At 37.3% G+C, this 14,095-nt stretch overlaps 1 protein-coding gene across 1 annotated transcript; it reads left to right on the forward strand.

Annotated features, from left to right (window-relative positions):
* The first annotated feature begins 4,184 nt into the window (after positions 1-4,184).
* LOC132712397 (olfactory receptor 5V1-like) lies at positions 4,185-5,132 on the forward strand. Its single transcript, XM_060693623.2, has one exon. It carries the CDS (start codon positions 4,419-4,421, stop codon positions 5,130-5,132), a length of 714 nt encoding a protein of 237 aa, XP_060549606.2. The 5' UTR covers positions 4,185-4,418.
* Positions 5,133-14,095: the final 8,963 nt, after the last annotated feature.

Below are 14,095 nucleotides of genomic sequence, written 5' to 3' on the forward strand. Positions count from 1 at the left end.
TAGCATTCCTACACCTATGTTCAAAGCAGTAATCTACAATCTGAAAAATAAAGCTATGAAGGAAGCAATTAAGGAAATAATTTATTTTACCATAAATGAGCCACTGTTAGAGAAAAACAATTTTTCCCATTATTTTTACTCTTAGATTGTTATAGGATTTCACAAACTCTGTATTATGACAAAATCATAATAATATTCTCCTAAATTATTATATTTTATTAAATAAGAGAAGTACTCATTTATTTTCTTATATTAACTTCTCTGTGATGACTTTGTCATGAAAGATATAAAATAAACACCTGAATACACTTGTATATTTCATTCTGCCTTTTGAAGCATTGCATTCATTGAAGTATCCATTTTAGCTTTTTCTTACATCTTTTAAAATTAATTTGTATTTGGAGTAAGATCATTCTAAGTAGTCATTTCACTCCAACAGTAAATGTTTGGTTTCTCCTCAGACATTTACTTTATTCCCCTTTTTAAAATTTAAATTCTTATCATTCTTACAAAGAAAATTGATATTATATATTTTATAAAGATATTGTCCCCTTATACTTTTTTCCATATAAACAAAACATTTCAGTTCAGTTAGCTTTATTGATTAGCCTATAGGCCATATCAAAGCAATAAGGTGCAAACACATATCACCAATAAAATCTTATACAAACAATTTAAAATAAAAGTAGGATAAAATAAAGTAGTTATAGGATAAGATACAATATAATTTGATATATAAATATATAAAATAGAGTAAAATGACATAAAATTATATTTCAGTGTCACCTTTACAATCTACCCCAATCAGTCCCACATATGCAGATCTCAACTGAACCATTTAAGTACTGTGCTGTGTTAAATGCTATTTTCAGGTTTTGACCATACATAAAGTAAGTTGTTTTGATATGGGGACCCCAATGGGTCATTTGTTTGGCATATGGACCAAGGTACCTGCCTCTCACCCCCTTATACATGCAACAGTCAAATAGGATGTGAGTCAGGTCTTCTACCTCTGCCGCTCCACATTGCTATTGTACTGACTTCAAGTCATAAACTATAGCACATCTTCATTAATAATGACATTATTAATAATAATTTGATGATGACATTAATAATAATAGTAATAATTTATTTAAACAATTTATATGACTGCCCATCTCATAATAATGACTCTGGGCACTATTAAAGCTAACAAACAATAATATAAAACATATTTAAGTTAATAATATTACAAAAGGAATTAGAACAATAACTATGTCAAACTATTTTAACAATTTGATATTGTTTTGTTTACCTGGCAACATGTGGATATTGGAAATATTGTATATCTTTCAAAATGTGCATGCAATCATTTACAAGTTCTTAGTTAAAACCATATCCTTTTAAAGAAGATCTTTAAAAATACTCTTTAAACTCAATACTCTTTTATTGCTCGCCCTGAGTCTACGGAGATAGGGCGACATACAAATCACATAAAATAAATCACATAAATCACATAAATAAAATAAAATAAACATTTATGGAATTCTATTTTGGGGAATATATTTAGATGTATATTAATTTTATTTTGAAGCATTCCCTGAAATAAAAATGTCATTTTCTTTAAGACAAGAATTAGAGGATCATCTGATATCCCAACATCAAGCAATTATAACAGATAGTTCTACAGTATATAAGAGTGTATAAAACACAGTAACTAACTCCTGCATTCATCCAAATATTCCCTATAGAATGGCTTTCATTACTTTCATGTAAAGAGATCAGCTTTGCTGATACCCTATTGTTGAGGTGTTATTGATGCCTTCAAGGCAATCTCAGCTCTCTAAAAATCTATGGAAGTGGATCAACTGCAAACATAGCAGAAAAGTTTAACAGATTAATAGAGTTGGAAGGGACTTTGTAGGTCATCTTGTCCAATCCCCCACGCAAGCAGGAGACTTTACACCATTTCTGACAGATGGCAGTCCAATCTCTTCTTGAAAGCCTCCAGTGATGAGGCTCCCAAAGACAAGCTGTTCCATTGGTTGATGGTTCTCACTGTCAGAAAATTTCTAGGTTGAATCTCTCCTTGATCAGTTTCCATCCATTATCCTTGTCTGGCCTTTGGGTGCCTTGGAAAATAGCTTGACCCTTTCCTCTCTGTGGCAGCCCCTCAAATATTGGAACACTGCTATCATGTCTCCCTTGGTCCTTCTCTTCACTAGACTTGCCAGGCCCAGTTCCTGTAACCATTCTTCATATGTTAAGTGTCAAATCCCTTATTTTTTTAATTTAAAAAAATAATTAAAAGTTTTAAAAAGTTGCTGGTTTTAAAGTGGCTCATGTAGAGAAAAAGCATGAGAGAGACTATGTACCCAACTCATTCACCCCTTACTTATGTCTAAAGAGATAAGGAATATATGCATAAATGTGAATAGTTCCACATACATGTACATTACCGCGGGGTTTTGTGGATATTTATTTATTTATTGTTTGTTTGTTTGTTTGTTGTGGAATGTTGCTGTGAGACATTTAATATCATCATATATGTGATAGGCAGCAATATAAGTATGGGTGTGAGTGTGCAACATATCCAATAGCAATAAAGTGCTTATCTAAAAGGCTGAAAGGAGACAGGAAGAGAGTAGAGGGGGGAAGGAATGGGTTTGTTTCAATACTGCATTAAATACTGCCCAAATAGCTTTCAATGCCTGAATGCTTTTCTTGAATGAAAGCTTTTTAAAATTATTATTTAGGTAATAAAAATGGAAGGAAAAAGAGAGGAAAAAACAAGAAGGTATTTTGTGTGCTCTGACTTGTATAAGGTCATGTGAACTTTTGAAATCCACATGAGCCTCCATTACACTAATCACAGAGTTCTCTAATGATACCCTTCCTCATTTTGTTGTTACAAAATATAATCCTGACACAATTTTCCAAGTTAAATTTCCACATACAATCCACTTCTGTGGATTTAATCTGATTATGTGTATACACATAAATACACTAATGTCAACCCATACTATTGGCTCCCACAACCAGCTACTATCCTCATCAATCACGTTAATCAATACTGCACTATCATCACCTATGTTAGAACCTTAAAACAGTTCAGCAGGTAATCATTTCTGAGCAGATTAGTAAAATGCTTTTAGCAAACTGAATTTCTCCCATTCCAGTAGATTCCTGTTGCTTCACTCTGGATGGAAGACTTTCCTTAGTTTCTGAATGAATTTCTTAAAAAAAAGAGAGAGAGTCCTTTGAGAAATGACAAGCTAGGGAAATTTCAAGGGAAAATTTACACAAGATATATCCTTGTTACTTGGTTTAAAAGGAATTTAAACTGAACTGATTTTCTAAGAAGTTTATTATGAGATCAGTTTACAAATCTTCTGAAAGTGGGCCGGGAAAAGAGCTAGATTGGGAAACAACAGAATTGTTTTAAAATATATTGGTTGATGATCACACAAAGAGTACAGGCGAGTCAAAAATTTTTTAAGAAATGTGTGTCCATGTATAATATGAAATACAAAATCTTTTAAAATTAATAATACAGTTTCAATTTTCTTAATTCTTTTTCATTGATTTGGATTTTCAGAAGATATATATATATGCTAAGAAAATTAAGAAAATTGAAACTGTATTATGTCTGTGTCTCTCTGTGTGTGTTTGTATATGTATATGTGCATGTGTATGTTAATTTTTTGAAGCTTTCTATTTTTGAGAGCTGAGTCCAAATTCTCATTGACAACTATTTATTTTTTTAAAGTATGAAACAATTTTCAAACACAGCATTGGGACAATTTAGGACTGTGTGCAATGGAAATCACAGTGTCTACTACTTGTAATTTGTGTCATGCTAGTATAGGAAATTCAACATATTCTGAAAATGCACTAAACCTTAAAGACAAGTCATAATTTTTAAGCAATCTGTAATCCCAAAACTGCTAATATAATGCTTTGAGTTCTTAGTAAAAATGTGCACAATTAAGCAGCAGACTTCAAATGAAATATTTCTACTTTTTAAAAAGTCACTGCAGAATACACTGCAGAAAATATACTTTAAATAAATAATATATAATAATCTCAACATATTTTATAATAGTAGAACAAATTATATCAAATATTCATGTTTTAAAATCTATAAACTGTTCATTTCATTTTTTTTCACATTTGTAGGCCTTACTGATATTGGCCAATTGCCAATGGAAAATCAAACCATGACTATAGAATTTATACTCTTGGGACTTTCAAGTAATCCTGAAATACAGATGATTCTTTTCTTTATATTTTTAATTATATACACAATAACAGTGTTAGGAAACGTTTTGATAATATTGATAATCAGGATTGATCATCGCCTCCATACACCCATGTTCTTCTTTCTTAGTCATCTAGCCTTTGTTGACATTTGCTAGTCAACAGTCACTGTCCCAAAGATGATGGCAAATTATATAGCAAGCCAAAAAACGATCTCTTTGGTAGGATGCATTGTGCAAATCTTTTCCATTATTAATTTTGCTTGTGTAGATTTCTCTCTGCTTTCAGTAATGTCATATGATTGCTATGTTGCAATATGCAACCCGTTACATTATTCAACAATTATGAGAAAACAAACATGCAGACAGTTGGTGGGAGGATCCTGGATAATGGGATTCTTAGATGCTTTGATCAATACTTTACCTTTGAAACATTTGAGGTTTTGTTGTATGCCTTCAATCAATCATTACACCTGTGAACTTCCTGTGATCTTGAGCATGTCATGTAGCCAGACTTTTAATAATTATATGTTGTTGATTGCCACAAGCATTATTTTTGTTTTTACACCCTTGTTTCTTATTGTTTTGTCTTACATTTATATTATTTCTTCTATTTTGCACATTCACTCAGTAAAAGGCAGAAGCAAAGCCTTCTCCACATGCAGCTCCCATCTTATTGTGGTTTGCATGTTTTTATTTTCAGTTATTTTCCAATACCTGAAACCAAATTTTAAATCTCCCACAGATCTGGAAAAAGTGATCTCTATTCAATACACTATATTAACACCTATGTTGAACCCAATCATATACAGCCACAAAAACAAAGAAATTAAAGTAGTAATTGGAAACAGTTTAAGAAACATAGCAAAATTTCCAGATAGCTTACTGCTCTGAAATATCAAACTACTTCTATTCCTCACCATTATTTTTATATAATACCCTTATTAAATGTTTTCTAATATTGTTTAGAACAAACAGAAACCTCTATCCAAATGTTTGCTTTCTGCCAATGAAAAAGTTCTCTTTTGGACATTTCTTCTCTATTGAAGAGAGTGGATATATATATATATATATATTTGCTGACTTCCCACTGTTTTGGATTCAAAGAATCCCTAAAAGTCTTGATATTTGAGCCCATGAGAATAGCAAGGTTAGTCTATCTGGAGGCTGTAAAAGGATAAAACACTCTGCATAATATACTTCTTGACCCAGCTTTCTAACTAACTTTTAAGACTGGCAGAAAATGGATACTGAATCCAACTCATTGTTTTTGGGGTCAATACTACAAAATAATTTTGTAATCATATTCCGCTTGTGGTTCATGCAAGAAGATTATTAATCAAATATGGCAAAATATAACAAATGTAATATTTCTTTCGTTTGCTATTTTGTTTGCTGTATTGTCTCTATACATTCTTTTATTTTTTTTCTCACAGCTGATACGGCAATATATTATATGTCTTAACTTTGAGGGATAAGGAGAAAGGGAATGAAATCAATTTTATGTATAGTAATGAGCATTTATGTGAGTGTGTATATGTGTGTATTTATAATTATAGTTATTTCTGTTTTAATAATACTGACATTAATTCAATATAGACAATCAAACATTACTGCCAGAATTTGTATTCCTGTGAATTGACACTGATCCACACCTACAGATTGCTCTATTTTTCACATTTATGCAAACTGTCATATTATCAGGAAAAAAATGCAATTATGCTTGTTATCCAAGCAGAAAGTAGTTTAAAAAAATCAGTAATTTAGCCTTTGTTGGTATTTTCTATTTAACTATCATTTCCCCAAAGGTGTTAGAAAAGCTTTTGACAATACAGGTAGTTTAGTATCTACCCAGCTAACAACCATTCACAAATATGATGGTAATAACAGAATAACAGAATTGAAAGGAACTTTGGTGGTCTTCTAATCCAACCCCTGCTCAAGCAGGAAAGCTTATACCATTTCAGACAAATAGCTGTCCAATCTCTTCTTTAAAATCTCCAGTGTTGGAGCACCCACAACTTATGTAGGCAAGTCACTCCACTGATTAATTGTTCTAATTATCAGGAAATTTGTCTCTTAATTCTAGTTTGGTTGTCTTCTTGATTAGTTTCCATTCATTGCTTCTTGTCCTGCCTTTTCAAACTTTGGGGAATAGGTTGACCCCCTCTTCTCTGTGGCAGCCCCTTAGATATTGGAACCTGCTAACATATTAGCCCTGGACCTTCTTTTCATTATTCTAGACATACCCATTTCCTTCAAGCGTTTGTATGTTTTAGCCTCCAATCCCCTAATAATTTTTGCTGCTCTTCTCTGCAGACTTAAATAATTTTCTGACTAATGTGTGCACTTAAAACCAAATTTCTGCACTTGACCACCATGCACACCAAGCTTTGTTATATGAGATAACTTTATGTAAATGTGACAGCAACAACCATTGATCTTCTCTCTCTCTCAATCAAATAGTCCACACTTAGATTCCTTTTCACTGGAAGAGATTGCATTGGCTATGCAGTTTTTGTTGAAAAAATGTATAAATTGTTTACCACTGCCTTGTCTAATGGAGTATGAATTGATGCCATTTACGTTGTCACTAAAATGATCATTTGCCAGCACTTTCCTATATTTCTGATGCCCAATGTAAGTATCTACTCACTGAGCAACTAGAAGCCTTGACAGTTATCCAAAACAAATATAACCCCCCCAAGCACATTTTAGATCTGACCAACCACTGCCTATCCAACACATACTTCATCTATAATGGACAGAAATACAAACAAATAGAAGGAGCACCCATGGGATCACCCCTCTCACCTGTCATTGCCAACCTCTATATGGAATACTTTGAAACCCAAGCTCTAGAAAAATCTGATCACAAACCCAAACTCTGGCTCAGATATGTAGACGACACCTTCATAATCTGGCCACATGGGAAAGAAAAACTGGACAACTTCCTCACACACCTCAACAGCCTACACCCCAAAATATAGTTCACCATGGAAACAGAAGCGAACAACCAACTTCCCTTCCTGGATGTCTTAGTCTACAGAAAATCCAATGGCTCCCTAGGACACACTATCTACCAGAAGAAAACATACACAAACCGCTATCTGCACGCACTCTCACACCACCACCCTGCCCAGATCAACTCTGTAGCCAAGACACCCATTTCCAGAACAAAACGCTTAGCTGACGAACAACACTTAAAAACCGAACTACACACTCTCACCAATGACCTAACATCCAATGGATTCCAAAGAAATAAGATCACCAACCTAATCCAAAAAGAAACCCCCACTAAAATCCAAGACAGAGAACAAGAAAACGGCAAAGCCCTCCTCCCATACATAAAAGGCACCACAGACAGAATAAGCAAAATCCTCCACAAACATAACATCAAGACAGCATTCTGCACAAACCAAAAAATATCCACCATTCTAAGGAACCCCAAAGACAAAATTGAGTTAGAAAATCAAGGAGTATATGAAATCCCATGCACCGCCTGCCCCACCACATACATCGGACAAACCAACAGACAAATAAGTACATGCATAGAAGAACACAAGAACTCAGTCAGAAAAGAGGAACCAACTTCTTCCCTGGTCCAACACCTTAAAGCCACAGGACATGATATTGACTTTAAAAAGACCAGAACTATCGCCAAAACTGAACACTTTAACAACAGAATAATCAGAGAAGCCATCGAGATAGAAAAACACCCACACAGCATGAACAAACGAGACGATACCTCCCGCCTACCAGCCATTTGGAAACCCGCCCTTATTGACAAACGAGTCCCTAACACGACGAATGACACCAGACCCACACTCACGAGAGCTACACAGGATGTCACCACCACACATCCACGCAGAAAGCAGACTCAAACCCACACTGATAATGAGCCACGACCAAGGACCAGAAGCCAGACCGCAGCTGCATCATTAGCCACTTTAAACCCCTCCAATCCATACATGAAGCAGACTGACACCCACCATGAAGAGCTCGCACGGCCACAAACACGAAGCCAAACAACAACAACGCAGCTCACCAGCTCAAATCCCCCTGCAATTCAGACTAAGCTGAGCACAACCAAGCCCCCACCCAAACAGAACACACCCCCAGCCAATCAGAGCACAACCAACCCCCCAGCCAATCAGAGCACAGCCAAGCCCCTAACCAATCAGAACACACCTCCACCCAATCAGAACACAGCCAAGTTCCCACCCAATCAGCTCACACCCCCACTAGCAGTTAAAAGGAAGAGACAGCTGCGATCTCACATTGCTCCTGGAAGCACGAAGCCGAGAACACCAGCCTGAAGATGACGAATGAGACTTCGTCGAAACGTCTCCAAGACACTTCCAATTTTACGTGGGAGAAAACCCGAATAACCAAAGACCTATATATATGTGTGTGTGTGTGTGTGTGTGTGTGTGTGTGTGTGTGTGTAGGGCATAAAATATTAACCGCTGCCATGATTGCCTATGCTCAATGTTGGAAACAGCCGTGTACACCCGCAGAGAAACTGGTCATACAAAAGGTCATGAATTGTGCAGAAATGGACAAATTAATGCTGAGTTTAAAAGATAAAGAGACATTGATATTTTACAATGTGTGGGAACAGTGGTATAACTGGATAGAACAGAGATAGATTGAAGATAGATAGTTATTAAGTACAAGTAATAGATAAAATAAGAATATAAATATGCACAATTTAATTTTCTGTAAATAACGCAGGAATTATTGTCACCAGAAAAACACCACAATTAGCTGTTATTGAGTGAAATAATTTTTTTATGTTTTTAATGTAATAAAAGTTTAAGGAAGTGTTTATAAAAAAAAAATGAAGCAGCATACCAAGACTTGAGGTAGAAGTTGGTGGCATATTGTCAATTGAAGTGAAGGTTAATTTGGCTTTGATGGTTTACTAGGTTTATAAGCCATTATTTCTTACTCCTTTGCTACACTTAATAGTAAATTGGATTCTGAGTTGGCTCTTCACTAGCATCTTTTCTATTTTTATGAACATGTCAGATTATCAGGAAGTAGTTTAAGCCTACTCATCTGCTCACACTGACACATTTAAGATCTGAAGTATCTTTACTGTAAAATTTCTATCAGCACCATAATGATTTTTAAAATACTTGGCACAAATTATAACAAATCAAGAGAATTGACTTTTAACACTAGGCAAGGCTTCCTAACAGTATGCAAAATCTCACTGCCTTAGCTTGAACATAAATTCCAGTGTCAGAATGATGAAACTCATCCTGTACTTGTCAGAGTACCATTAATCTTGTGCTATAAAGGAAATTAAAGGAACTGGTATAAGGACATTGCAAAAATGAATATATATATATATATATATATATATATATATATATATATTACAAATATTATTGTCTGTTAATTTTTGAGAGCTCCTTTGAGATCCATTGTGCAAAATATGATTTCTTTTCTGTTAACTTTAATTGAAAGTCCATGACTAATTAGAGCAATTTACTGCACTGAGCACAATAAACATGATGTTGCCTTGATGAACATCCATACCAGGGCTTTCCACAGGCAAATAGTCATGTGTATAAGTACAGGACACCACCTTCCCACTAGCTTTAAATTTTCCTTTCTATTCTAGATTTTTCTGTTTTTGAGGAGAACCCATCAGACTCTCAGCTTGCAGTTTACAAATGTTCTTTCTGTAGCTGGTCACTGATTCCAATACTGAAGAGTCAAAGCCTGTTATCTGGACAGCACCAAGCCCTAAGTCAGGGGTGTCAAACTCAAGGTCTGTGGGCCAGATCCAGCCTGCGATGTGGTCAGATTTGGCCCACTCAGCTCTCCTGGAAACAATAATGGGCCAGCCTAGAATCTCTTTGGTCCGGTGAATCCCATCCCAGCAGGCGCATATGTGCACAGGAGAAGACGGACACAGGTGTGCATACTGGGATGGGGTGGGCCAGGCCGAAGTGACATGGGCCAGGCCCTTACCATTTCCAGGATGGTTGTGCTTACCAGCCTTTTAAGTGTGTGCGTGCGGGGGGAGATGTATGGCAGCAGGGGTTCCGCAGCTGGCTCTTCAAGATGCAGGCATGGTGGCAGCACTGATGGCAGGCAAAGTCAGGGGTGAGGCAAGTGATGCAGGTCACTGGATGTGCCTGCTCCATCCCATGTGACTGGGATAGGGCAAGTGGCTTCCCAGTGCATCCAGCTGGATGGACCTCATGCCTCTCCCCTGTGCCTCTCCCTACAGCTACTGCGGCCTCTGTGGGCCAAGAGAAGGTGAGGAGGGTGTGGGGTGGCTGTTGCCAGACACCATTGGCCCACCTACTCCATCCCATATATTTTGGATTGTGGTTGGAGAACAGGTCGCTGCTGATCATCACTTTGGCTCCCTCACAAGTCTTGCCCTTGGGCTGTGCATAGAGCACATTCCAGTCATGCATCTGATGCTCCTCAGCACCACTATGGGCTGCTGCCACCAACGAGGCTGCCAGCAGCTCACACAGGTTCATTAGGCTGCTGCCATCACTGCCTGGAGCACCAGGCCACCCAAGCATGAAGGAAGCAAAGCAGCCAGCTAGAAAGGCTGAGTAGAGGTGATACAGCATACCTAGATTAAGCAGGCAAAATATAGCCATTGTGAGTGGGGAAAACCTACCCCCATCTCTGCTGGACCTGGGTGGCCATGGTGCCAATGGGGATCTGGCTTTCCCCACTCATGGACTTTCTACCTGCCACTTCACCTCCTTCGGGTTGGGTGGGTTTGCCAAACTGCAACAGCTCAGTCCACAGCGGGGCCGAGATGCATCGAGTGCATGAGGAGAACATGCTCCACATGCAAGCCAAGGGCAAGATCTGCGAGGGGGCCAAGAAGATGATCAGTGGTGACCTGCTCTTCATCTGAAAGCCAAAACAGACAGTGGGATGGGAAAACTGCAGGAACTAGTCCACGAGTCAAAACTGATTCGAAGGAGCAAAAAGCAAGTGCTGGCCTGGAACAAAACGAAGCATGAATGTGCCTTTCTTAATGGTAGGAATACATTCAGCTCACTTCTGTACATAAACTCCCTGCTTGGTCTCACAGATCTGATTGCTTGCTTGTGAAATTGGGGATGAAACCACTGTGGTGAATTCAGATTGAAAGACAACTGCATCTCCTAAACTGGCACTTTCTCCATTCTGTACTTATCCCATAGCTCTAGCATCACAATGCTAGAGCTATGAGGAGATGACCTCCTTTTTTCCTCCACCTTCTTTCTCTTGAAAGATCTCTACGATCTGAATTCCTGTGTGCGCTGGAGCAAGGGAAGTCGCTCCCATCCCTGGGTGTTTTCCTTTGCGCTCATGCTCTGTAGACACAAGTGAAGTGGGTAGGATGTTGTGGGAAGATGAAGCCAAAACAGACAGTGGGACAAAGTAAGCACATCCAGCAGTCCGTATCATCTGTCCTCCGCCTCCACCTGCTCCTGATGCTGTTGTCTTGCATGCTATTGGGACAGTGAGCCTAGTGAAGCAGGCTCCAGAGCCACAGAGGGTGCCAGATGAGGGGCTGGAAAACATCAGCCCTGCACACACAAAGGATGGCAAACGAGCAATGGCTGACAGTTTCCAGCAGCAGCCACTCCACTCCTTGCATCGCCTTGAGGCAGCAGCACCCCCACCCCCTTCATCCCCTCATCTCATCTCCTGTGGGATAAGCCTTCTGCCCACCTCCCCACCTGCCGGAGACCCCTGGATTCCCTCCCCAACATCGCCTGGCCCATGCGAGTGATGTCAAGATGGACATGCCCCTCAGGCCGCATCCAATCAGCCATGACCGTCCCAGCCATGTCCCCTGAGGACAGCCACAATGCCAATGTAGTCTGCAATCCAATTGAGTTTACACCTAAGTCATGCTGCAAACTAAGCAATAGTGCTAAGCATGGGAAAGCAATGGAGCTAACCATGGCTGTTTCAGAGGCAAGGTATTAAATTCTGTAATTATGAATAGCCAGGAATTTTGGTTATGTAAAGAGCATGTTCCTAATCTCTTCCTTTGGTTGGAAGTCACTCTCTTGCTTCCCAAGATGTGCTCCTTTCATATCCTATACTAAATGCATGCTGTATCTTGTCATGTAATTATTCAGTTTTACTTTGGACCAGCTTTTCTGCTATTCTCTAATGTAAAGTCAGCCAAAATAAAGATACTCCATTTTGCTCAGAACGGATAATGTGTTACCTGCACATGATGGCACTCCAATGATTAGGTGTGATAATCTGGCAATTATTTTCCATTATACCTTGTAGATATTTTTTTCCTCTGATCTCAAATGGACATCAAAATTCAGATCCAACCTCAAATTGAATCATTTTTTCTCTAAATCTAAAACCTCCAGATCAAAGTTTACTTGGTGTACAAATGAATCTCCTTTGAGAATTCATAAAGCTAAAGAAATTTCAAGGGAAAATTTACACAAGGCAATCTGATTCTTTAAAAAAGGCTATCACGAGATCAGTTTATAAAGGTTTTAGTGGTGGCTGAATAAATTTATATATGAAGGAAACAGTTTACTAAAGTAGTGAGATTGGGAAACAACTAAATAATTTTAAAATTAATTGGTTAATTATCTCATTAAGATTACAGGTGAGTCTAAGGATTATGTTTTTAAAGTTACTTTTAAGTGTAGCGTAAATTCACTAGGTCATTTAAATGATTATTTTGATTATGGAAATTACTTTTCTTTCATCTAAAAAACTTTTCATGTTCTAGCAGGGTATGATTATTTTGAGTCATTCATATTACTTTGTTTATGAACTAATAAGTAACACTAGACATCTGTAGCTAAAATTACAAAAATCATACTTTGTGTTCAATTTTGTTTTTGTTTTTTTGCATTTTTTTTATTTTTAAACAAACAAAACATAAAACATCCTTCATCCATTACAATTTCAAGCAGTGTGTTGATCGGTTACAAATCCCTTGTGCTTCTTCCCCATAATCATATTTTACTAATTATCTAATTTCTCATACTATCAACCTGATAAATATCTTTATATCATTATTCTCATTTGTCATTTATTTAACAATGGCATTATCATTCCAAAAAAACATATTTTCACATATTATATTCTAACATTCATTTTATATTTCATATAAAACATATAACATGCAGGAAGCCGAAGGTCGAATCCGAGTGAGGGTATGGCTAGCTGATGAGAGCTAAATAGCTTGAAATAGATCTATACTAGTCTCCCTTTATTTCTTTATCAGAAAAATATAAATTTGGTATAAAATGCTTTGTCGTGAATGTGACTGCTTGAGGGCTCCTGGATTGGAGCTGAAAGGCAAAAGGGAGCAGAATTCCCCTCCCATATGTTGGGGTAGACCAGGTGTCTCGATAGAAAAACCCTTAATTTTTCTCTGGCTTAAGCTGATGAAGGGAGGAGAATTTGTGGCTCAGATGTCAACTGCCTAACATGCAGGAAGCCCAAGTTCGAATCCGAGTATGGCTAGCTGATGAGACATAAATATCTTGAAATAGATCTATACTAGTCTCCTTTTATTTCTTTATCAGCTAACTATAAATTACACACACACACACATACACACACATAGGTGTGTGCTTGAGGGTTCCTGGATTGGAGGCAAAAGGGATGCAGTATGCTCTCTCCCACATGTTGGATTGGATTGGATTGGGTATGTATGTATGTATGTATGTATGTATAATATTTGGTATATTATATTGGTACAGTTTGAAACAATGTGCAAAATTGTCAACACAATCTGTGTAATGCTCGCATTGAAATCTCAACCTATATTTAATATGGACTCTATTTTACCAAATGGCTGCAATTTCTTTAAGTAACCAAGATTTATA

The sequence above is a fragment of the Pantherophis guttatus genome, chromosome 4 (assembly GCF_059756535.1).
Source record: "Pantherophis guttatus breed Tessera chromosome 4, ASM5975653v1, whole genome shotgun sequence".
Taxonomy (NCBI): domain Eukaryota; kingdom Metazoa; phylum Chordata; class Lepidosauria; order Squamata; family Colubridae; genus Pantherophis; species Pantherophis guttatus.

Coding starts and splice junctions, on each gene's coding strand:
- LOC132712397 (XM_060693623.2), top strand. CDS start 4,419: ATGATGGCAAATTATATAGCAAGCCAAAAAACGATCTCTTTGGTAGGA.